At 48.8% G+C, this 26651-nt stretch overlaps 1 protein-coding gene across 1 annotated transcript in view; it reads left to right on the top strand.

Annotated features, from left to right (window-relative positions):
• The first annotated feature begins 849 nt into the window (after window positions 1–849).
• LOC142583303 (uncharacterized) overlaps window positions 850–26651 on the top strand; it is a 95829-nt gene continuing 70027 nt past the window's right edge. Inside the window, exons 1-2 of the mRNA XM_075693719.1 lie at window positions 850–1056; window positions 14826–15202. Coding sequence (XP_075549834.1) covers window positions 14930–15202 — 273 coding nt within the window. The 5' untranslated portion in view covers window positions 850–1056; window positions 14826–14929. The remainder of the gene's footprint in view (window positions 1057–14825; window positions 15203–26651) is intronic.

Raw genomic sequence — 26651 nt, 5'->3', positions numbered from 1 at the left:
CCCTTGCGTTTAATAAGTTTTCTCGCTCTCTCCCCTTCCAACTTCACTCGTCACTCGCACCCTCGCGTTTTGGCGACGTGGCTCCTCTTTCCGCTCACAGCGCGATTCTTAGGTGCAGCGTCCGATGCGGGACGCCTCTGACCTGATCGCTGCGCCGTAGCGCGTCTGGTGGGAAAGCGTCCCCTGCGATGTGTGCCGAGCTGCTTCCAAGGAGTCATGCGTCTGCGTGTGTCTACCAAGCGAGATAGAGGACGATCCCATCGAGGCGTCAGCCCGGCTTTCTGTGCTGATTGGTGGGTGCAAAGTCCGATGCAGGGCGCCTCATAAGTGATAGCTGCGCCGTACCGCAATGCCTTGCACCCCTTGGCGGGTCGACGGGAACGCTATCGCGTTCCAATCTTGAAGGCGAAGCTTAACCGTCCTCCAATTTTGTTTATCTGCCCCTTAGGCACGATTAGATGCATACTGGGAAGAAACATGAAATGCGTCAGCCGAAAGTTGCAGTCAGCTCCCCCGATTTTGGCACAGCAGTTTCGGCTGCTCCGTGTAGTGATATCGCCTCCGTTAGTACTCTCAATCTCCTATTGGAACACTCATTCTGTTCTCTCGATCTGCAGTTGGAACAGTGTTGCTCCAAAAAGAGCAGAAAATTCTGCTCCGGAAGAGCTCCGAATCGGTCACTGCAATTGACTATTAGTGTGGGTATGTCTGTGTACCATAATTATTGTAAGAAACTGTGTGTTGCGCACTACGGGCACTCGTCGATGAACTGGGTCGAGTGTATTCTGTGTAAGGGGTGAAGGTTGTGTTATGTATATTCGTCGGAATACGACGCCCCAGTGTAAGAATCTCTGCGGCTCTTGCGATGCAAGCGGCAAGAGTATCAAAAGCTTGGCTACGCTGTAGTGTGGTCTCCTGCTTGCAGGAGCTGTGGCATCTATTGCTGTGGCAGCATTATCATTATCGTCATCGCGAAGCTGCGAGCTCGCGCCCCTCTTGCGTGCTCAGCGCCTGGCGTCCGTCTGTTCACCGGTGCCCGCAGGAAAACTCATTCAGGTAAGACAAATTTTTCCTGTCTCCTTATGTTCTATTCGCTGAAGGCACAAATACGGCGCTGTTTTCAACGCAGCCTCGCCATTTTCTGCGCGCAACAATCGGAGTAGCTGGTATTTGATTAAGGTGAAGTGCATGCCCTCAAAGTACGGCAGAGTGCTAGCGTGGAATAAGTAAAGGAGTCCTGAAACGATAATCTAGATATGTGTTAACGGCAACTGTTTCCACCTGACGAAAATGCCTGTTGCCAATTTTCCCCCTGTTCTCTTCTTCTGTAGGGAAGCGTGCTTTTGTAGGATAAGTGTTGACTTAATACTGTGGTGCCACAGTTGTAGCTGGCGACGCAACGCACGGCGCGTTCAAGCGCTTGTTGCACGAGGAGTCCCTCGCAGATGTAGCGTCGCTCTTGTGTTGACCGAAGCGTCACACACATAGTAGACTCACTATTGTAGATGCAGGCGTGCTAGTAGTGCAAACGCTGTTATCCTCGTCGTCTATTTCCATCAGCGACTACGCAGGCGGTGTCTTTTCTCGTAGTGACGAAACTAGTCGCAAGGTTCTCCAGACTTTTCGTCAGTTGATGCTTCTCGTAATATCATTTCTTTCCTTTGAAGCGTGCGGTGCCAAACGCTACTAGAACCGTATTGTCGTGCGCATACAGAAGCTCGGGTAATTGGGAGGCCGCTGTTTCTTCCTTTTTTTGTGATGCGGCCACGTTTGCGTATTAGTCTGCTGCTAGTTGCCGTCCCTTGAAGAGAAACGGCTGTTAGCTTCAATGGCTCCAGAGAGGAAAAAAATGACGTCTTTATTTTGTTTTGTAGGAATAGGTGTTGTCAGTCTGGCCAGCACTGATAAACACGAAAGAGGTCTCGTGGGAGCTCACTGTGAGGTCGGTAGCACCAGACAAGATGAGGAGAGGGAAGGAAAGAACGGGCATTTATTCTTGTCTCGGGTTCTGTAGCGCTGCCTTAAAGGGAAGCTGAAGAGTCTGTAGAATTCAATAAGACGCTCATATACGGATGCGGGAGCCTTATAAACCATGAAGGTAAAATTTTTTTTGGGGGGGTGGGGGGATTTTTTACTTAGGAGCGACGCATTCGCGGGTTAAATTGTGCTGTAGCTCCGCCCCCTTCGAGCGCCGCGCGCTGCTGCTGACGCTGACGATGCGAGCGGAGACCGGAAACCGCGGCTTAGTGACGTCAACACTGGTGTTCGGCTCCGTCGCAGTCTCCGCGACCGTGCCTGAGCGGGCTTATTGCTGCGTGCCTGCCGTCCTAATCTGCTTCGCTCGACCCTACATTCCCTTATTTGTGTGTATATAGGAGTGGTAGTTGACGTGTGCAGCATCAATTGAACTTGTAGGCCGATCATGCCGGCGTTCTGTGCAGCCTACGCTTGCAGAACACCAGCGGCCGCGACGATGTTCCGATGTTCCATTAGTTCCTGCAAGACAAGAAACTTTCAGCTAAATGGGAGGCTGCTGTGAAGCGAAACAACTTCAAGCGCTCAAGAACAACAGTGTTGTGCTCTAACCACTTCCGTTACGATTACTACCGGAGTTTATCAATAATGCGTGCTTTGGGTTCTCCTAAAAAAATAGTTAGCACGCTGAACGGAAGGTGCATGTTTATCGCCCACCCTTGACGCAGGTTTCATCGCCAAGCGCCGCGCATTTTCTATTCGCACGTGTGTTGTGAAACAGCCTGCATGCAGCTACCATAACGCAGTGCAAGCGTAAAGTTTGCATGTGTTGGAAAGCCTGTTCACGCCAAGACGCTGCGCTCCCCCTTCTCTCGCACACATAAGAAACGGACCATCTCACGTAGCCGACGGAATTCGCCGGTTACGAGTAGCGTGTGGATGGCGCGCTGATGAAGGTTCTATACTACACGTGCTACAACAGCTGGTAAACTTTTCCCGCGTTTAAACCTTCTGTGTAGGTAGCCGACAGCATTGGGGCAGCGCACAAATGCTGAAGATGGCATCACCGCTTACGTTCTACGAGGAGGCATGCAGGAACATAATACTACACTTGTTTGCCCGGAAACGTACTCACTGGAACGCTGAATGCAGCTTAGCAAAAAACATGCTCGCCAAAGAACATTTCCAACACAAGGAGATGCTAACACTTCCCCTTCGTTCGCGTGGAAAGCAGTGCTTGCACCAACATTTTTTGCTTCTTGGAGAGGCCGGCTCTTCGCAATCGGCTCGTACATGTAGTATCTACAAGCATGTACGTACGTGTAGTATGTACAAGTATAAACCCCTTACAAGTGATTTTGCGCGCGACAGCGACAGCGCTGCAAGCGAGGCGATGGCTGTCGCGTTCACTCGTCGTCTGCAAGACCAACTCCACGCGAGCGACGGCTTTGAGCGACGACTTCCCGGTATGAGGGCAGCAATATACACGCCGAAACTAGCGTGACGCATGCTTTATCAATTTAAGTTGATGTATTTTACTGAAGAAGGAGTACAAAATATTTCTGAAGGTCTTGCACTACGTTCTTATTCTTGCACGTGTACAATTCAATAGTTTGCTCGTTCCGTGCGACAAACAGTAGTATTTGAGTTATGTGCATCCAGTTTCGGCTTCGCACAATTGGCTAGTCGCTCATAGCATTTCCGGGTGACGAGCGACGAGTTCCAGATTTCTAGAAACGAGCGATCGAGCGACAACACCGAGCGATTTGTTCAAGCGACGGCCCGTTTTGTCGCTCGAAGCCGTCGCCCGTCACCGTCGCGCGCAATATAGCTCTCGTAGAGTTTGTACTTAACGCCGAACTCCTCAAAGAAACGCAAGCTCTCGAAAATTTCCATGACCATCTCAGCAAAACACCACCAAACTACTTTGCACCGTGTTTGGTGTGTAGCGGCAGCGGCCGGTCCGGACGAACACCATTGTTGACGTCACGAGGCGCCCGACCAATCACAGGCGGAAACGAGGCGCGCGAGCTGGGCGTGTCTGCTGCTGCACTTTTCGTCGAAATAAAATATGTTTGGGCTTTCTTTCGCTCAATTTCGATGCGATATTCGAATTCAGAGGCTTGAAAACCACGGCGTACTGCTCTTCACTCATTTTTTTCTGGAAAAGCTTTCAGCTTCCCTTTAAATCACATAATGACTGATTACTCTGAATCAATACATACACCGATTGTCAGTGATATTTTTCCTTACTCATAGGAATTCGTGACATAAATATTTTCAGGTGCGGAACTATTTTCGCGTATGTCTTGCACTTCAAAAACGAGCCGTTCAGTAGTATTTAAAAGGAGTCGTCGATATCGCGTAGGAAAAAAATACGGTTATCCCGTAATTGAGCGTACAAGCAAGCATGAAATGGCTATGGCAAAGCAGATTGGTTGGAGACAATGCTAGGCACAATCTTAAAATGGTATAGCGCATGTTCACAACGACACACCCCACCACACTAGACGACAGCACACGAACCTGTTTTGAACTGAACCTTATTGCAAGTGTCGTCTCGTCCAAACAGCCATCCGCGGCGCACCAGACGCTACCGGCGTGGTCAAGCAGCGTGGTGCCATCTCTCGAGCCGGCGCAAAACCCGTGCCGCGGAAATCACGGACCACTGGCGTTAAATAGGCAATACTGTCTCAGCTAAAACTCTTGCTTGGGCTAGTTGGTTCATGCTTGAAGTAGTAAAGGCAAGGCGCAGAAGACCAGGACTCGAGACCAGGTCCTGTCGTTTGTGTTCTTCTTGAGTCCTGGTCTTCTGCGCCTTGCGTTTACTACCTCATGTCTCAGCGCCAAGAGATGCCAATCGAGTGTATGGTGCCCTGTATCTGCCTTTTGAACATGGCTATTAGAAATGTGAAATTAAACTTCAGCCTACTGAAAGTTACAGCTTCAATGATTTTGAACAAACATTAGGAAGAACTCGAAAGCAACATTTTTGGCAACTTGTTAGGCCAGTAACTAGGTTATTTAATGACGTCCTCTGTACTTGTTGGGGGCCAGAGACCGCATTTTCTTAAGTTTTGACTGGTAGACCGGATGATCTCGGTTTGTTCTCGCAACAATGTCCGGATGTTCTCGTCTTAGTGTCCGGATAATGACTCTGCCTTTTGGCTCAAGGTCATTTGCAGGTCGCCAACAGCGATAGCTAAAAGCATTCCCTGCTTTAAAAAAAATTGTGGATGCTTAAGCTTCGCTTTTCAGAGTGGAACGCCATAGTATTCCAAGATCCCTGACTGCTTCTCACGCTTTCCGTGAACTACAGCTTATGTAATCGTAGTTTACCGGGAAACGCTGACGGCGAACGCTATGCACCAGGGCGAGTGGGCGAGGTTTTTGGTAGAAACGTGGCCTCTTGCGTGGGATGCGAATGCACGGAGGCGAGCACCATCTTGATGGTGGTGTTGCAAGGATACCAACGCAGCGCGCCGCTCTGTGAATGTTAGAAACACAGGAAAAGGGGATTACGTTTGAGTTCCCGCTTAACAGAATTATGTTTTAGGGTATATTCGAATTACAATCCGACGCTACCATGTCTGTAGGTTGTCTTTACGTGGCACTTTATGATTTTTCCTGACGCATCCTACTGTGAGGAATTCAATTTGTTCAGTAACACCTCTGCGCCACGCGGAGGTCCTGCGTAGTTGTGGTTCGGAATTTTTTCGTTAAAAGGCCCCTTACCAAGCACCATAGCAAATTTTGGTTATACGCCGGAAATTGTTACGTCTCATCTAGGGAGCGTTCTACGGCCAATATTTTTCAGATCGGCTCCCATTGATAGCCGAGATAGAAATATTTCAGTGCCGCGAACGGCTGAGAAGGCTAGCTCCACTGCATAGCCAGACACTCGCCCCGTCTAGCCTCCGAAAGCGAAATGTCTTTCCTGCGTTCTCCCATACCGGACCTTGAGGATCGCATGATGCCTACGTCACGGGCCGCGCCTTCGTTTTTTTTTTCTCCTCGCTCTTCTTTCGGCGCTGCGCACTTCCGCTGGCGGCGTTACGCGCGAGCTGTTCTAGTTTCTCATTTCGCGCAGCGCATGATTTTGCGCGCTGTGCACAAGGACACATGACTAGCGGTACAATTGAGTGCTACACGAATACTGAGTAAGAACAAGCGGATTGCAGAGCATGATCACGCGCTGGAACACGGTAGAAAATGGCATGGTTTCGGTACCGGCGCACGTGACTGCACGACCGTGGGAACAAGCAGACGAAGCGGAAGTACATCTCTCTTGCTTTGGTGCGAAGTAAGAAAAAAAAACGCAGACATTCTCGTTGTGTCTTTTATTATTTCTCTAAACTACAATTCGTCAATTCAAGCAATAGATCACTCAAATAACAGATCTTGGCTTGAATAATTCTCGAAGTCACGCGTCAACACGAGCGACGTCACACTGTGGACACGACAACGTACACGACTACGTTAACGTCCGACTTGGAGCGTGGTCGCCGCGAGGAAAAGGGAAAATTGCGTTCGGATTGCAATTTCAGGCCTTACGGCAGCGCGCAGCGATGTAATTCTTCGCAAACACGATCGTTAGCGCGCATTGTATGCTCTGCGCTTGTCAGCTCAAGATGGCCAGACCTGGCGAGGGGCGCTTTGAACCACGTCCTGCACAATACGCAGACACCGGATTTTATGCCGCACGGGGCCCTTAACGCAATCGCTTTAGAAATCTGAGGACACCTAAACACTTCTTATGAGTTGTGGATGCCAAAGCATTAATGCCCATTTCAAAGCCGCTGAGCGGCCCTTCGCCTTATGAACTTGCGGGCAAGCGAGCGCGTTGAGACGCTTCGCGAGTTTTTATTTACTGAGAGGCAGTTAGAATGCAAGTGAAAGCTTGCGCGGACAAGGAACGATCGAATAACACAGTGTTGCGAGAGCGAGGGTGACGTGACTGCGCGGCGATTACATCTGCTTTCACGCAATACCGCGGCCGCAGGTGTTTCCTTTCACTCGCTCTACTGTGCCGAGGCCCGAGCCAGCGTCAGGAGCGGCCGAGGCGCGCTATTGACGTGGCGTCGCTGCCGATGGGAAGTTTCGCTACAGCTGCCACCAGCTTTTTCGCTCAATGAGCTATTTGGCGCTCTTGCATTAAAAAAATAATCTCACTGACCACCGTTGAGCAAGTTGCCGTCAGCAGTTGTCTACCTGAGTCGGGGCTACCGCAGAGACATGCTCCTGTTAATCGGCTCTGCCTACTACCAAGGGAGCACAGCCGCTTGGTTGCACACTATAGCCGCGAACTGGTCGACAACGCGGGTTGTATGCTAGAAAAAAAAAACGAAAGTAGACTGTGGGAGGGGCATGCTCCACCATCAATCTAAATACCAAAAGGTCTGCACTCCCTCAGCAAATGCAGAACGTGCAGCCACTCAAACAGATCATATACATACCATATTTTTACTACTTCCCCATTTTTTGTAATGTTGGTTTTTGTAATGTTAAAGGGCAGTTGAAGGTGTTTGTGCCACACAGCAAATTTGAGATGACAGTGGTAGCTTAAAACGAGAATCAAGAAGGCTGTCCCAAGCTAAAACAGCAAGATGTAGAGTAATTTTTTTGTTAACCATCATTCCAAAGCTCGGAGAAGCGTTGTACGGGCGGCGTGCGTCGATGGGAGCGTTATTTGTCTGTCTAATATAGTATTAGTATACTGTGGTATAATGTTTGTAAGCAGGGATAAGGTGCCTCAGAAAGGCTGGCCAACGTTTCGATAGGAGGACCTATCTTCGTCAAAGGCGGCCTCCTCATCCTCGGCGTGTTAGTTTTAAAGGGTTAGTGCAGTGACGCCACGTGCGGGTGTTGTCGCTGGCGGCTGGTTTTAAAGAGAGAGATTGCCAGAGGAAACAAGCGCTGTCGTCCGACGTCTGTGAGCTTCATTCCCAAGACGAGGGGACAAGAGCGTGAGAGTGGGCACGCGGGGAGAAAAGAAAAGAAATAGAAGCAGAAAAAAAGGGGGGTGGGGAAAGACCGGGCGGCAACAAGACAGACAAAAAAAAGGGGGGGAGTGAAAGAACAAGAAAGAGAAAAAGGAATTTTTTTAAGAAATACGGGGGACTTGGGAGCGTGTTGGGGATGCGAAAGGTTGGGAGGTATTCAGGGGGAGTCGTTGGCGGCATGTTTTTGAGGCATTAGAACGGCCGGTCAAGCTGTCAGTGCGCGAGTAACACAAAAGACAAAAAAAAAAGAAAAACAGACACGCAAAAAAAAAAAACATGAGTTGAAAGTGATTTGAGTAGCATAGCAGCAATACGTCGAGTAATTTTGAAATAGTTAAGATGGCGACGAGGAGTCTGCGGTGCAATGTATGGGGTGACTGAAAGGCAGCGGCATGGTCTTTCAAGGGGCACTGCCCCAGTCGCTCATCGTAGGTGTCGTTACGGCGGCATCCAGAAATGACGATACTCTGGGTTGAGGCGCCGAAAAAGGCATATTGACTTCGGAATGTGTTGATGAGGGGGTTTAAAAAAAATAGATTTAAAAAAAAAATGGGGGGAAGGGAAGGGAGAGGGGTAGGGGGGATCGAAACCGGAATAACAAACAGGAGGGTGACGCGCGCAGAAGCGGGCGGGGGCAAGTGTACATGGAAGAAGGGGGTGGTACAGTTGGTATAGACGTAAAAACCCCAAAGAGTACATTAAATTGAGTAGTAGGAAGGAAGAAATGTTTTTTCGAAATGGAAGAGTAGGTGAGGTTAAGAATTAAAGTTAGCTGGTGGCCTAATGTGTTTTGTGTCTTGGTTGATGATAGGAGAGTTTCAGATTTAAGTTACCGCTTTTAAAGATTCTAAGTTGCCGCGTGCCAAATTAATTCCTGTCGGGTGTAGGCAATTAAACTAGTGTATGAGGTATGATTCCGTATACTTCCTTTCGCAAGGGGAACGGAAATTTGTTTGTAGTATATAGAGCCTTGCTTTGTCAAATATATGACCATGTTCATTAAAGTGGCTGGCTACTGCTTTGGGTAAATAGTGTTTTGTGTCCGCGCGGTGACCATTGAGTCTTGTATTAATTTGTTGCCCAGTCTCACCTATGTATTGTTTGCTACAAGCGGCGCATTCTAGACAGTACACTACGTTGCTTGATGTGCCGGTGAAAGCCGAAGTTACCTTGTGTGTGTAATTCGACGCTGTACTTTTTACTGTAGTAGTAGATTGAATGTGTTTGCATGTAGAGCACCTGGGGCGGCCACAGGGATTAGTTCCCAACTTCCTCTTTTTCTGTAGTTTCGCGTGCACAAGAACATCTTTAAAATTAGTGTTGCGTCTGTAGGCTACTCTGGGAGGGTCGGGCAAAATCTTCTTAAGTTTCTGGTTGCTGGTGAGAATTGGGTAGTATTTACTTAGGATGTTATTCACGTTTGGGAGTGCGTTTGAGAATTTAGTAGTAAGAAGAGGCGTTGTTATTCTTGTGATCCTCGGGCGGGACTTGAGGACCTCGGCTCGATCAAGTTTGGGCCAAATGGCCCAAACTTGATTTTTTCTTTTTTTTTCTGCTTCTATTTCTTTTCTCTTCGCCCCGCGTGCCCACTCTCCCGCTCTTGTCCCCTCGTCTTGGGAATGAAGCTCACAGACGTCGCACGACAGCGCTTGTTTCCTCTGGCAATCTCTCTCTTTAAAACCAGCCGCCAGCGACAACACCCGCAGGTGACGTCACTGCACTAACCCTTTAAAACTAACACGCCGAGGATGACGAGGCCGCCTTTGACGAAGATAGGTGCTCCTATCGAAACGTTGGCCAGCCTTTCTGAGGCACCTTATCCCTGCTTACAAATTTTATACAACAGTGCACTACTCCATCTGTCAGCCCCTTTCTTGTTTTTGGACGTAGTATTAGTATGAAATTCTAGGGCTGTTGTTATTGTTGTCTTTGTTGCGTTGCACACAAGAATCAACAGTCATCGCGTTTAGAAGCAATTGTCAGATGGTTTATCAGTAGGCGGAACATTATTGGTTAGAACAAGTTGGCGGCACTATGTTTGGCGAGTACGCTGGCACCACCCACTTCGACATGCGACAATGAATAAGGACCCGTAGCGTTGCGGCCGACTCACTTCGAACGCTCTTAAATATTGAATAGCATGGGAAGCCTACAGGTGAAAGTTGCACACAATACTCAGCACACTGAAAATGCATTTTTTTCAACACTACACCAATGTGTACCGCATGCACAAGTGTACATTTTCCATCGTACTATCATGGAAATATTTTAACGAGCTAGCTTAAGTACAAGTGCAGTCGAGTGCATTCGTGGAACGACCTAAAGGCGCCCTAGGTCGGCTGTACAAAACACAGGCGAAAAAGAAAGTCTGTGTCGCGCTAGTCATAGCACTCACATTTATTCGACCAACTGGTCGCGACGTCATGAAATCTATGGCAGCATCTAAGCAATTCCTACGATGTGTAAACGCAAGGGCATTACTTGTAATAATAATCGTTATTTCCATCGGGATGATGGAGGAAGTTGTGGGTAAAAGCTGCTCGTAAACGGCAGCTTGACAAAGGCCCACAGCCCCCTTCTACAGGGCAACAACAGCAAAGCAGGGAAAGACACACACAAGTATACATATAATCACTTCGCAATTTAGCAGAGCCAAAAATAACAGGATCATTTAATAAATAAAATAAAAATTGAAACAAAGAAAATAGAACAATAAGCAATACAATAAGTACAGAGGGTATAAAGCTGTACAATAAACACAGGATTAAGTATACACATTATAGGAATACAGGTGGAGTTACTAAGAATGTGTGCAGTGAAGCTGTCGTAATTCACGTGTTAGATATTTTAAATAGGTCAGTCTCGGATTTTTTACAGTTGTTTAATAGAGTTGGAAGTGTGAAGGATAATTTTTCCATTGTGTAATTGGTTCTAGGAGTTGGTACAATCCACTCCTCTTTATGACGGTTAGGGTAAAAGACAGTGCTCTTTTTCAGTAATGACAACTCATGCAGGGATTCAAGACGATATTTTAGTTCGCGCTGGAATGCAAGTGCTAGCTTATAATTGTAAAGAATAAATACTGGTATTATGTATGCTTTAGAGAAAAGACCTTGCGAGTGACTGTTGCATGGTAGATTAAAAAGTACTCTGACAAGCTTTTTTTGAAGTCTAAAGATCTTTTGCAAATGTGTATAGGTGGTTGTGCACCAGACCAAGAAACAGTAATTAAGATGAGAGTAAAACAGGGAATTATAAAGCAGGATCTTTACTTGATACGGGAGATATGATCTGTAATGGCAAATAATGTCGACTGCTCGAGCTAACTTGGAACAGCATCAATGTGACTATCCCATAGCATGCTCTGAGAAAATGTAACACACAGAATTTCAATATTATTTGTCATTTGTTGCGCCACCATTACTTAAGCTTACATAAGAATTGAGCTCCCTTGATTTAGGTCTAAGTATTACAGCTTTCGTCTTATTAACATTTATGTTTAGATGGTTTACTATTGACCAGGTTTTAAGCTTGGTAAGGAGAAAATTCGCGCCATTGTGTAAGATATGGCAATTTGGAGCAGATGGAAATATACTAGTGTCGTCGGCATGCGAAACATATTTAGGTTTAGTAGAGAGGTTAGTGAGATCGTTGATGTAAATTTTAAAAAGAAGCGGACCAAGAATGCTGCCTTGAGGAACACCTTTAACTATGGATTCTATATCAGAACGATACGTTTCAATTTGAACGAACTGCTGTCAGAAACTGAGATATGATTTGATAAGTTCAAGAAAATGACCTCGGATTCCATAAATTTCCTGTTTCTTCAGCAAAGCTAAGTGATGAATACAATCAAATGCTTTAGAGAAGTCGACATAAATACCTAGTACAAAGTTCTTTTTTCGAAATTCGGACAAAATAAATTCTTTCTGTTCCAGCCAAGCTAATTGGGTCGATTTGTTCTTCCCAAATCCATATTGAGCATCTGAAATAAGTTTGTGTAAATCAAAGAACGAGCAAAGCTGATAATGGATAAGCTTCTCCAAGCCTTTGGAAAATATGGGTAAGACGGAGATTGGTCGGTAATTATTCATATCATTTATCTGGAGCCACTTATCTCTGACAGCTTGCCTGGTCTATCTAACTATTATTCCTGGGATCCTATCGTGCTTTGCTGGTAGCCTGTGAATTGCATCGACATCTGCGCTCGAAAGCCTCGAAACTCCTATCGTGTCAGCCACAGCGTTTACTTTATCTAGCAGATTTTCAGGTTCGGTGGACTGAATTCCATGGAATTCACGGTTCAGCTTTGTGCTCCTCCATTCAAGATCATTGACGTCACTTCGCAACGTTTCATTTTCTCCCTTTTTTTCAACCTTTCTCTCCAAAATTTCCAATCTCTTTTGAATATCCTTTGTCTCTTTTTCCTGGGTTATGTCACTGAGTTTAGCGTTGCGGCGAAATGTTGCTGAGTTTAGTGCTTATTCGTTATGTTTCCGAGTGCAATAGTTTTGCTTATGATGCCGCAAGAACGCAAGACGATACCGGCCATATTGCGATTTCCAAGCTTAGCTTTATTTGCGCATTTATCATTAGTCTTTAAAACACATTGTGTTGATTGTCCTTATCTCGATGACACCACTTTGCCGAGCGAGAACAGTGCATTTGCGAGCAGCACCACGATTTTGGCACCACATTTCTTAGTCGCGTTCGTAGGCGAATTCGGCCTCATACTACGAGGGGATGTCGTAGTTGCCGTCCGACGGGTACTTGAAGCGCCTTATTCCGGACTATTACATATTATTATTACACTTTAATAATATTATATTTTATTACAGTACATATTACATTATATCTCGGCTATTACAACCCTACGCGCCCCACCAAGAGCTTTAATTTCAAACCAAACGCTGTTTCTCGCTCTGCAGGCGAGAACCGCGTTCCCAGCCGGAGATTCGACGTATATCGCGCAAATGCGCCTACGCACATGGCAGTGCAGTGATGTCGCTTATATATTGACACGTGACTTCAACAATTACTCCAGACATCATCAATTATTTCTTTGATCTCTTGCTTCAATACAGGAATTAAAGTTTAGAGAATTATTAAAACCTACAAACGGAATGTCTGCGTGTTCTCGTTTTACTTCGTGCCGAAGCAAGAGATGCAATTCCGTTTCGTCTGCTTGTTCCCATACCGTGCAATCGCACGCGCAGAGAGCGAAGCTATGTTACTTTCTGCCGTGTTCCAGCGCGCGATCGAGCTCTGTGATCCACTTGCGACTGCCTCACTGTTCGTGTAGCACTGACTTATACGGCTAGACATGTGTTCCCGTGCTCAGTGTGCAAGATCGTACGCTGCACGAACCGAGACCCTCGCAATAACTCGCGTGCGAGAACGTCATCGGAAGTGTGCGCCGCAGCAAAAATGCTTGAGGAAAAATTAAAGAAGAAGGTGCCCGTGGCGTATGCTTCACGTGATCCTCCAGCTCCGGTATGGGAAAACGTAGGGAAGGCATTTCACTTGGGGAGGCTAGACGAGGGCAAGTGGAGAGAGGGTCTGTGTTGGCGCTGACGCTCGCCTCTTGAGCCGCGCTCCTCTAAGTGCTGCAGAGGACAGTTCCAAGCTTTCCCTTTTTCATAAAGAACCTTTTCTCTCTCTCTCCTGACGTCATGAGTTCGCGGCACTGGAACATTTCCACGTCGGCTGTTACAGAACCGATTTGAAAAATTCTTGCAGTAGAACGCTCCCTAGAGGGCACATAACTTCAACTTATAACCAAAACTTGCTATGTGGCCTGATGAAGGTCCCATTAGGCTGAGATTGGCACGCATCGCGCCGATGAGCGTTCCCGTGTAACGTGCGTCCTGACTGTAGTCTCCTACGACGACCATGGACGTGCATTAATGTAAATTAACGCTGCCGTGTCCGCTTAAGACAGATCTGGCGCCGCGTATGCGCCTTCTAGTGAATCGCCCGCCAGGCAGAGCCCAACCACGTGCGCAGCGTCGAAGATATTCATCACTGCCCCGTGTTGCAACGGTGGCGCAATGCAACGATGGCGCAGCAGTTAACGCGCGGGTCTACTGAGCGGCAGCAGTGGCGGTGGGGTATAGAATGGAATCCTTGCCGTGGTCACTTTCTTTTTAGTTAGATGAGGATTACGTAATTTGTGTGCCGTTTTTCTGCCACAGCTTTTCCCCCACCGCGTTCTCATGACGGTTGGGTTGCAGAATGACCCAAGTAATGCTCTCGCATAAATATTTCAACAGCTGAAGGAATCGTGGCTCTGGCCACTGGACCCTTAACGTTTGTTGCACCACTTTAGCCCCCTTAGCATATCAGTTAGATTCTGAAGCCAGTTATTTATCGTTGCAACAAGTCTTCGCTTTTGCAGTAACGACTGCTATGCCGCAATGCAGTGAGGCCTGGAAGAAACTGGGAGACGCACTTTATTTATTTTATTAATATCCGAATAAGGTACCTCTGGACAGCTCATTCCATATTTGTTTTCGAAATACGAATTTCTTTGCGAGAAGCGAGGTTTTTGAATGCATGAAAGCTATATTTTTTTCTTTCGCGTTAGACAGCTATATTCACTTTCCATTGGTATATTAATACTAGTCTTACTGTGAATAATATTATCCTTCTGATTACACAAGGACACATAAACAATACAAAAGCGAAGAAGTACATGTTGCCGCGCAGCGTATGGATGGCGCATAGCCTATTACGGTTGCTGTTTTACTCTAACAGGATTCTCTTGAAATGCCCGCGCTGCAACTAAACCTTTGCGTTTACTGTGTCTTCCTTCAAAGGCAGCTTTTGCCCAAACACCTATTCCTGCAGGATTGAAGGCCCTGTCCTTGCGTCGCTTGCGGCATAGCAAAGGCAGTGCTGCAGTCATCGAGGAGCGCGAGCACTGTAGCGCCTGGCAGATCGCTCGCTGTATCATGAGCAGCAATCAAGATCCCGCAGACTCCGACAAACCGGCCATGGACGACCAGCTGCAGCCTGTGCTAGTAGTTCTCGAGTCCAAGCACGGTGATTCTGGCGAGAGACAACCGACAGGGCCGAAGGGCGACAGCGCGGTGGCTGGTGAGCCGAGAGCGCCGCCTTCGACGTCAGCAGCGACCTGCGAACCGGGAGGCTCGCACGAGCTCGAAGGCGTTGATGCATCGCAGTCCTCCAGCTCGGAGTCCGGGACTGCCGACGTCTCGACGCAGGTATGAGACAGTCTCTTGTTTGCGCGAGCTGCCTGGTTCACGGCTAAGGCAAGACGCCACAAACAAACAGAGTGCGCTGAGAAGCGGGAGAAGTAAAACACTGTATAGCTATCACTTTATTATTTGGTTTTTCAATTTTTACACAGACAACCCGCAAGCAAATGAAAAATTCGCAGCCGAGTGCTTATCTCTTCTGAACGAAGGAAGTAGCGTTCGAGTGTGGTTGCTCTGAGCTGCTTGGCGGTGCCACCTGCCGGCGCTTTATTCGGTCTTGAAGGGTCCCAGTGTCCGCCAATAAAGCACGTCCACGTCTAAAAATTGTCATGCTGCCTGTCTATTCAGGACATAAGTTGCAGCAACATGTTTAATTCGCAATTTTGTTACTTGTCATTGCCCCGCAGCACTGCTATGGTCCCTTTTTCGGCTCAAAACGTAGTAACTGCAGAACCCTGCACTATGGCAGGATTTTAAAGTGCCCAAATAGCCCCGGGGCAGTGCTCGCAAGCTGCCGAAACAACACTAACACGTTCGAATGCTTTCTAAATTACGGCCCGTACTCTGAAAAGAAATTGCCCTTGTCAACTAACTATATAAAGTTCACAACTGAAAGCGGTCGTCGCCAGTCATCGCCATTATCGTCTTGTTGAAACGGCGATAGCCCTAAAAAATGCCCTGTGTCCACCGCCTGAAAGCCTGCCGATACATGGAAAACCCTGCGATGCTTTTGGCAGTTACTGAATTTCAAATAGGGCTGAGCATCGTATTATACAAACATACTTCTTGTAGTGTGCCTTATTCTAGAGCCACCAATTAAATCATGGACAGCAAGTTACCCTGTTAACGGCCTGCTGGAAACGTTGCATTGTTGCGGATCGACAGGATGAGTTGGTTGTGTGCACAGGGTGGTCGGGACGGGAAAGAAAATGTATGCCTGCGAGTGCTGTGCGCCAATAATTTTGCCGGCGTAATTGCAAGTAACCTGTAAATACCCTACACAATGTGTGCATTTCTCTTCACATTCAACCTCTCTAATAGCATGCTTTGAAAGAGACGAGCGTATTTCTATAATTTCAACCTCCTGTCCAGGCTAGAGCACGATAGATTGATTGATAGACAAAATGAAAGCCTACTGTCTGCACCGTAACTGCCTCATATATCTACAACGTATTCAAAACGTGTCTAAGACAATATACAAAACATTACGCAAGATATTTAATCACACAAAAATAGTTCATTAGATTCAAGACGCTTTCAAGACGCGAACCATCGCACAAAAAAAAAACAATGCTTGGCATCACTGAAGCGCATTATTTTGTTTAACAACGCAAAATGTTTAATTACTTAGAGCCTCTAAAGCCTCGTAAAGACCTGCTTTTTAATATACATTAGGCAACCTGCCCCTGTTCTTTTTCGAGGTACCCCTGACGACACATAAAGGTCGTTCTGTGGATCCGGTCGACAGAAAACCGGGCCGTTGCTTCAGCTAAAGCTTCAGAAAAAGGCCGAGGCTCTTCAGTACTGATGTCACATTTTGGTCCCACGGTCATACTCATTGCATGGAAGTCTCGAAAACTGCGCAGGTAAAGAGGCAAGCTTAAGAATTTAGAACAGGATGGCCAAGACTGCTGAATTTATTGGAACAAAACGTACAAAATATGTATTTTTGCCGCCCCTCTTATATCCACCACCTACTCATAAGGTATCTTTGAAAAATGACATGAAAACAGTAGGTAAGTTCATGCGGGACACGTGCCTCAACGGTACGAAAATTTTTGTCTGTTAGTGACAATGAAAGATGGCTGACACACGTATCCCCTAGTCATATCATATGGAACGCCTCATTGAGTTCCCACTATTTTCCTCTTCTTTCCTTCGAAACACACTTCGTGTCTTCGAAGGCCGGTCGGTGGCCACGTACTCGACAGCGCTAGATGCGAATATGCCGCATTCCTAGCAACTTCTCAGGCTCCCTCAGTCTTTTTCATTCATACATAGGCTATTTTTCGCCTATGTGACTCTTTCCGCCATCCATTGTCAATCGGTTGATCACCACTGCACGGGACATAACGGTGCACGTCTCTTAAGTCACATCTGCCGATTCAACATCCTGCACGCTTTCAACTTTTCTTCGTACAGAAGCGCAAATCCTCGAAACACAAGCTGATGCAAAAAAAATCGCCGAAGATGGCGATACTCCCTAATGCGATATTTGAGCGCAGCTCTACACGTCTTTTCATTTCGCGATATATTGAGGTAAAGAATTTCATAAGAGTCGGCAATCGTCGAAAATCTGATCTGCGGTTCAAGCTTGTCGGCTTTTATACATTACCCATGGGAGGTTCCAGTGTAAGCGCTGGTGCCGCCTAGCTTCCAGAAAGTACTAAACAATTCGCGACGCGCATACAGTCAGATTACAAAACAATCACATACCATGGCAAGCGAACCAAGCGCGAACGAGGCCCAAACGAAGCAAACCAATTAAGCACGAGTGAAAGCTGACGCGAGCACACGGTAGTACGAAGCGAGTGATCCGGCTGGGATCAGATACAAGCACGCATCGAGCAGTCGGGCAGGTCCGCATGAAACCAGTTTCCCGCTCGCCTGTCAATGAAGGTGCCGCTATCACTGGTCTCCGCCGTTCACGGCTTGCGTCTTTCACCTGCCGCTTCGCGCTCGCGCTTTCATCTTTCGCTATTATACTCGTTCGCTCGCGTAGGCTGCCGCTGACGCTCGCGGCAGGAATGGGCCAAGCCATTAAGAGTTGTGCTCTACAGAAACGGTCTCCATTCGATGCTGTGTAGGTGTTCGGAGTGCGAAACTGAAAACTACAAGTAGAACGATTACCCATTGGGGCGTAGCTCGAAATTATTCACATACTGACATATCATCCACTTTATCTAATTCTTAGCCTAAGATGTTTCAGTCACCTACGACTCGGCTTGCGCTGCTACTTTGTGCACCTATAAATAGTGGACCAGGCGGACGGGAAATACACTTTAGCACACTTTCGCCGCACCTCATATACACGCTCCCTTTCAGGGGCTTTCACTATACCTAGCCTTCCCATCCGCTGCCGCTGTATGTATGTATGTATGTATGTATGTATGTATGTATGTATGTATGTATGTATGTATGTATGTATGTATGTATGTATGTATGTATGTATGTATGTATGTATGTATGTATGTATGTATGTATGTATGTATGTATGTTATGAGTGTCCCCTTTCGAACAGGGCGGTGGGTTGCGCCACGAAGCTCTTGCTATTATGCTGCCTAATGTCCTACCTAGGTGACACAATAAAAAAGAAAAAAAACACTATGAACTCCCACAACCAAATTTTCTGCTCGCCTATTGCAAACTGTGCTTTTGAACGTCTCCGTATTTTGTCCTTTCCCTACTTCCACCAATACTCCAATCGCCTCTTACTAATCCCTATTGCGGACATGTTTACTTTTGGACTGCTCTCGCTGAACCCGAAGGCTTCAAGGTGACGAATGATGCCTAAATCGACCACTGGGTAGACGTCTTCACATTCTAATAAAACATGCTCCATAGTTTGCCTAGCTTTACCGCAGCAAGCACTTTCTTTCTCTTCCTTCTTATATCTCGCTCTATAAGTCCGTGTTCTAAAGCATCCCGATCTCGCTTCAAAAAGTAGTGAGCTTTCCTTTGAATTATCATAAATTGTTTCTTTCCTGGTTACGTTTTTTCGTGTTAAGTAGTTACTCATGGCAGGTTTCTTTTCCATTGTCGCCATCCATGAGATTATTTCAGCATCTCTGACTTACCGCTTGACATTCTTTGTTGGTGTGTTGCCCACCCTACAGGCCGCATAATCGTTGGTAAGCTTCCTAGTTCTTTTCTTTCACTCTGAATCAGTGTCTTTCCTGCCCAGATACCTCAACACCCTCCCAGCTCTTTGACTTTCTTCCATATTCCTCTGTCGTTCTTCATTCGCGGAGGCGAGCGCCATCTACTGGTGCTGCAAGGAACCCAGCGGCGCAGGCGGATGGATAGTTGGATGGATGGATAGATGGCAACCCTCCGCTGGGTTGCCCCACCAGGCCCTTGTTAATATTGTTACGTAGGAAGACGCAGGCGAAAAGCTATATACAAGTGTATTTACAAGGAAATACGCCGCACTTGGCCAAGAGGCAACAGCCTGCGCTAGCGCCTCTAATCGTCGTCTTCATCTTCACACTGCTCGCCTCTTCGTCACCGCAAATACGGTTCCGTAGCACTACCTCCGGCGGCGAAAGCGCCGTCCCGGAGCGACTAAAGGGCGGACTCGGAAGCTAGTATGCCTTGAGCCTACTGACGTGCGTGACATCACCAAATGCCAGAGTAGAGGACGAGGTTGAACTCACAGGAGCAATTTCTTACGTCACAGGCGTCACCTGGTGCAGCATGCGGTAGGACCCTGTGTCTGCGAAAGGAGCTTCTCTGAAAGTCCGACGTGACGACAGGGCGACCACAGGAACACGAGCCCACCAGGCGAAAACTGTACGTCATGGTGGCGGGCGTTGTACTGACGCTGCTGCGTGGTTTGCGAGGCCGTCAGTCGAGTACGCCCAAGCTGGCGTGCATGGTCGGCGAGGGCGATGGCGTCGCGTGCATACTAGCTTGTTGAGGTCGCAGCAGGAGGAAGTGCCGTGTCTAGGGGCAAGGTCGGTTCGCGACCATACAATAGATAAAATGGAGAAAATCCGGCGGTGTCGTGTAGGGAAGAATTATACGCAAATCTGACGTAAGGAAGGGCAATATCCCAGTCATGGTAGTCCTTGGAAAGGTGCTTGGACAGCATATCGGTACGAGTACGGTTTAAGCGCTCTGTCAGGCCATTGGTTTGAGGATGGTATGAGGTAGTCAGCTTGTGTTGAATGGAGCAGGAATGCACAATGTCGGCGATAACTTTCAAGAGGTAGTTACGACCACGGTAAGTAAGCAGCTGTCGCGGGGCGCCATGAAGCAAGATAATATCACATAACAGAAAGTGCGCGACGTCAGTGTCGCAACTGGTAGGGAGAGCTCGCGTGATAGCGTATCGGGTGGCGTAGTCAGTTGCGACGGCTACCCATTTGTTCCCGGAGGATGACGTGGGAAAGGGACCAAGGAGGTCTAATCCAACACGAAAGAACGGTTCCACAGGGACGGTGATCGGCTGGAGATGACCGGCAGGTAGCACCTGAGGTGTTTTCAGACGCTGGCTGGGATCGCAGGCAGCAACACAGCGTCGGATGGAGCGAGCGAGACCAGGCCAATAGAAGCGGCGGCGGACGCGGTCGTACGTGCGGGTTACCACGGCCCAAGAGGTTACCGAGGTTACTGAGGCCCAAGATGTCCTGCAGTGGGTGCATCATACATCTCAAAGAGTACAGTCTGTCGCAGATTTTTTGGCAGGACAAGAAGAAGATCAGATCCGTCAGGCAGGAAGTTCCTTCGGTACAGAATGCCACCCTGGGGGACATATCGGCGAACGGATGGGTCGGTAGGTGTAGAGCGCAGACGCTCGATGAGTGCTCGCAGCGATAGGTCTCGGTAGTGCTCATCGGCGATGTTAGGGAAGGCAGACACAGAGAAAATGCCGTTGGCGGTACTACTGTCGGCGTCGTCAGGCTCGTATACCGGGTAGCGAGACAGGTAGTCAGCGTCCTTGTGTAGTCGGCCAGATTTCTTTTTGACAAAATACGAATATTCTTGGAGGCGTATGGCCCAGCGACCAAGTCTTCCTGTAGGATCTTTCAGTGAGCATAACCAGCAAAGCGCGTGATGGTCTCTGACAACGGTAAAGGGTCGGCCATATAAGTATGGGCGGAACTTCGCAACCGCCCAAAGTAGGGCCAGACACTCCCGTTCAGTGATGGAATAGTTGCGCACCGTCTAGTTTTCTGGCTGGGAGCGGCGTTCGAAGGGAGTTGGCGAATAGGAACGACGGGGCTGGGGAGAGCGAGATTGTCGTCGTTGGGGCGAAGGCGAACGAGAATAGGGTTGGTTCGGCGCAGGAGAATCAGTGGAGGCATTATCGGAGCGTGCAGCCTAAGGACGAGAAGGGCAACCTGGGGGCGAGAGTAGGCAGTATAAGTAGACCGGGTCGGGGAACTCCAGCGACTGCAACAGTGCCTAGAAACGTGCCCGATTCGACGGCAGTGAAAACAAATGGGTTTGTCGTCAGCAGTGCGCCATTCAGATGGCGTGCGGAAACGTGGTGGGTAAGAAGAAGAGGAACGGGGCGGAATCAAAGAAGCCGGGTGGATATCAGGGCGATGGTCCGAGCAGATGGTGTGAAGACCCATGTTGGCGAACTCCTGGCGGACAACTGCCTGGATCAGGGAAACCATAACTGCAGGTGCGTTGGAGGAGCTGGAGTCGAGGGCAGCCGGATAGGCTGCCTCGATCTCACGCCGGACAATCCTGGTAACATCGCCAGTGTTCTTGGAACGAGGGGCGTCCGCACGCGAAGATGTCGCTGGGGTTTTGGGCAGACGGGCAAACTGCTGGTCCATACGCCGACTTTTAGCGAGTTCTAGGCGGCGGCACTCTTTTATAACTGCATCCACCGTCGCCACGTTGTTGAAAAGCAGCAAATTGAAGGCGTCATCGGCAATGCCTTTGAGGATGTGGGAAACCTTGTCTGACTGAGTCATGTGGGCGTCAACTTTGCGGCACAGAGCCAAGACGACCTGAATGTACGTGACGTAGCGCTCCGTTGACGTCGAGACGCGGCCGGAAAGCGCCTTCTGCGCGGCAAATTGGTGACCGTAGGGGTTGCCGAACAAGTCTCGGAGCTTTTGCTTAAGCGAATCCCAACTGGTGAGCTCATCTTCGTGTGTCCGAAACCAAACTCGAGGTGTGCCACCGAGGTAAAAGGCTACGTTGGCGAGCATTATAGCACGGTGCCACTGGTTATTGCGGCTGACGTGTTCGTACTGATTGATCCAGTCCTCGACGTCTTCCCCATCTTTGCCCGAGAATACGCCATGATCGCGGGGAGCGGGGAGAGCGATGTAGGTCACCGAAGTGGCAGCAGGTGTCGGAGGAAGCGGAGTCGAGTTGTCGTCACCGAGAGCCATGAAGGAAGATTCGACGTACCGTCCACTGTGAAGCTCCGTGACGAGGTACAGGGAACGCCAACCTCCACCAGATATGTTACGTAGGAAGATGCTGAAGAAAAGCTATATACAAGTATATTTACAAGGAAATACGCCGCACTTGGCCAAGAGGCAACAGCCTGCACTAGCCTCTAATCGTCGTCGTCGTCTTCAGACTGCTCGCCTCTTGGTCATTGCAAATACTGTTCCGTAGCAATATATTGCTTGTCCTACCTACATTCAAACAAACAAACAAAAAGAAGACAGGACGAAGTGCCATCAGTATACTGTCTGAACCCTTATAGGGAACTTTCTTTTTGTACGCCTCCGTAGTTTGTCGTTTCGCTACTTTGCTTGCACCACCTCTTACCAATTTCTATTGCGAACATGTTTGCTTTCAACCTGCTCTCGCTGAACCGAAGTGCTCCAAGGAGGCCAGAGGGGCCTAAATCGACCGCTGGGTAGATATCTGCACATACTAATAAAACACGCTCCACCGTTTCCCTAGCTCTACCGCAGCAAGCACAAGCTTCTTCTTCCTTGGTGTACCTTGCTTTATGAGTGCGTGTTCTATGGCATCCTGATCACGCTTGAAAATGTAAAAAACATACCATTGAGCTATCATAAATTTTTACAGCGAAACCTGTAACTGAAGCGAAGCCTGTTACAGCCTGTACACCGAAAGCTTCTCCGGCGCAACACCATGCGCATGCACGGAAAAAAAAGGGGGGAATGGCGTACGATTGGCTGCATCAGTAGGGACGGCGTTGCTCTGCGTCGCAGCCGAGCTTGCGCGCAGCACTTTTTCTCCATGTCCTAAAAGTGTAGGCTATGCGTCATACGAAATCCTGAGGAGCAGCGAGCTTTCGATCAGCAACGCCGCGAGCAATCTCGAGCAAGCTCTATCTACGCCGTGGCGATGCTGCAGCCCTTGCTCAAGAACAGGCTCGTGCAGCCGACGGCAAGCAGCAACTGCGTACCGAGGATCTGGTTGCCTACCAAGCTATCGTTTATTGAACCATCGGGATTAACCCAGTGATAAACACGGGGGCCGCACGTTTCAGCTTCGCTGATTAACCATCTCTACGGAGTGCTTGGGCGGTAATTTATTGTACTACAGCGATGCTGTATGTGGCTAGCCGATTCATTCGTCTTTCGCCTGCACGCCGATAATTCTTCCAGCGCAACCGCACGCGCATCTTCGTTACTCTCCGTTGCAGCCGAGCGCGCATGCAGCAGTTTCTCTCCATATCCGAAATCGGTTGGCCACGTTTAGTAAATACTCCTGAGAAGCAGGCAGCTTTCGATCAGCAACGCCGCGAAAACAAGGAACGAAGTAGTCGGAGCGAGGTAGAGAGCAATCACCAACTGCCCGAGGACCCGGCAGCTTACCTAGCCGCCTTTTAGCTAACCGCACGGATTAACCCAGTCATAAACACCGGGGCCACATGTTTCAGCTTCGGTGCGGGGTGCTTGGGCGGTAATTTCTTCTTGCTGCTTTCGCATTTTCCTCCTAAGTAATTGTTCATAGCAGGTTTCTTTGCCACTGCCGCCACCCATGAGATTGTCTCTACCTCTCTGACTATGCGTTTCACGTTCTTTGTTGCTATGTTGCTCACCAGACCGTTCGCATGCTTGTGGTAAGCTGCCTAGTTCCTTTCCTGCATTGTGATCAAAGTTTTTCCTGTACAAATATCTGAACACTCCCACAACCCATTTACTTTGTTCCATATTCCTCAGCCTGTTTTCCTAATAAATTTTATTCTGACCTTCCCTCATTTCAAAACTTCTCCAACTCATCTCACCCTACCAAGCTTCATTTGTAGTTTTCCCGCGAGCGCCCAATGCGACGGTCCCAGTGACCGTCGAGTTCTGATTTGTTGGAACCTCAGCGCTGACACCCGTTGTTGCACCTGGGTCGCAAGCCCCAAGGGTAGCGTTGGCCTGGCGGCCTGGGGCACAACTGGAAGCATCGGAATGTCCGAGCAAAGCATGAGTCGACTGGTAACAGAACAACTTGTTTATTCTAGCATCGCAAAAGCGCGGGCGGTCAGGTCGACCGAAGTGGAGAGATGGGAGAGCACGTTACTCAACAGAAGAAATCGGAGCCTCTCTCTTGGCGTCCGGGGGCAGCTGCTTTTATACTCTCGGAGTCGAGGGGAAGAAGGAACGCCTCTATAGACGCGCACGTGACGCGGGGCACGGACATGCTGAGAGACACGTTGAGACGAGTAGGTGACGCATCCGCCGGGCCGGCACCGGTCAGACCTCCTCGCTTCACAGTTGGGGGAGCTCCTCTCCCCGGCTGCCGCGCTTTGACAAGCGTGGGCACCAACATGCACACACACACACACGCACACACGAAGACACGTGGCATTGGAACATGCCTGGACGCGCTTGGCGGGGAGGCGTAGCGGCGGCGCCGAACGGGCCAAAATATCCGCAGCTTTCAACGAAGCCCCGGCGTCCGCTGCATCCGCGCCCGCTATACCGCGCGTCGTAGGCGAAACGTAACAGACCGCCCCGCCGGGGGAAGGAGATCCCGATGGTCAGGGGACTGCATCCGCTGTCCGGAGGGATGTCGCTCGATGATGCTCACAACCGAAGTCGGTCGTCCCTCGGCGTTTGTTGAGCGCAGCGCACCGAGAAGGCCTCGTTCTCACGTTCAGGTTCACACAGGACACTGCAAAGTGACTTCGGGAGAGTTGCCATTTTTGTTTCTCGTTCCCAGCAAGCGTTAGAACTACGCCGAAACTCAACCGCTCAGTCAACAAGCACGGCACAACCCTCACTAAGCCCTGCCAGGCTCTTTCCCCTTTTATACCACTGCCTAGTTCGTTACGGTAGTCTAGCAGCACCCAGAACGCGTCCACAAATTGGAAAATTGCACTAGAAAGCACGTCATCACTTTGAAACACTAAACAAAAGCAATATGTTAAAAATCCTGCCTCAGGAAGAAAAACATTAGTAACAAACAACACTGAGGCTGATTCCTACGTTAGGGGCTTCGACTTAAGCCATCGGCGTTACCGTTGAGATTCCCATTTTTGTAACGCACCTCAAAGGAATATTGTTGCAAAGCGAGACTCCAGCGCAGGAGGCGGCCATTTTTGGGAGAGATGGTCTGCAGCCATTGGAGAGGGCAGTGATCCGTCTCAATGATAAACCTCGAGCCGGCTAGGTAGCATGACAATTTCTGAACGGCCCATACAAGACACGCACACTCTTTCTCGGTGGCGCTGTACGCCTGCTCACGACTGGTCAGCTTACAACTAGCATACAGGACGGGGTGTTCCACTTCTCCATTTTTCCGTTGGCACAGTACAACGCCCATGCCTCGCTCACTAGCTTCGCACTGAACAACGAAGCCTTTTATGTAGTCTGGCGATCGTAGCACAGGCTGGCTTGTTAGGGCGCTCTTTAGGGCGCTAAAAGCTCTTTCCTTTGTCTCGTCCCAGACGACTGTTTGGGGCTCTGTTTATCATAGAGCATCCGTCAGGGGAGCCGCGATATCAGAGTATCGGGGGATGTACCGCTGATAGTAGCCGGCGACACCTAAGAACGACCGAATATCGGTCTTCGTGCGCGGTTGCGGGAAGTCTCGCACAGCGGCCACCTTTATTTCAGAGGGGCGGCGACGACCCCGACCAATCACGTGACCGAGGTAGACAACCTCGGCCTGTGCTAACTGGCACTTGGGAGCCTTGACTGTCAAGCCCGCTTCGCGCAGGCGGGTTAGCACTGCCCGCAAGTGTGCCATATGCTCAGACCAGGATGCGGAGAATATAGCTACGTCGTCTAAATACGGTAAAGCGAATTCTTGCTGTCCCCGCAACACTTTATCCATGAGGCTTGAAAAACAGTATGGCGCGTTCTTCAAGCCAAAACTCAACACTTTAGGACGGAATGTTCCCATTGGTGAAATGAACGCCGCATACCTACTAGCCTCTTCTGTAAGTGGAACCTGCCAATAAACCCTGGCAAGATCTAGGATGGAAATAAACTGAGCGCTACTAACTTTCGCAAGGCGCTCCTCGATGTTAGGGATCGGATAAATTTGATCCTTAGTGATGGAATTAAGCCTGAGGTAGTCGACGCAAGGACGAGGTTCCTTGCCCGGTACCTCAACTAAAATCAAAGGGGAGGTATAATCACTCTCACCCGCCTCAATAACACCGAGCTGTAGCATTTTCTTTACCTCAGCCTCCATAATATCGCTCTGGCGGGGTGACACCCGGTACGCCTTGGATCGTACTGGCTCTGGGGAGGTAAGTTCTATGTCATGAGTAAGGACAGAAGTCCTACCAGGCCTCTCAGAGAACAGACCTTGAAACTCTTGTAAGAGCTGGTGTAGTTCG

This window comes from Dermacentor variabilis, chromosome 5 (genome assembly GCF_050947875.1).
Source record: "Dermacentor variabilis isolate Ectoservices chromosome 5, ASM5094787v1, whole genome shotgun sequence".
NCBI lineage: Eukaryota > Metazoa > Arthropoda > Arachnida > Ixodida > Ixodidae > Dermacentor > Dermacentor variabilis.
This window is presented reverse-complemented; position numbering and strand designations above follow the sequence as displayed.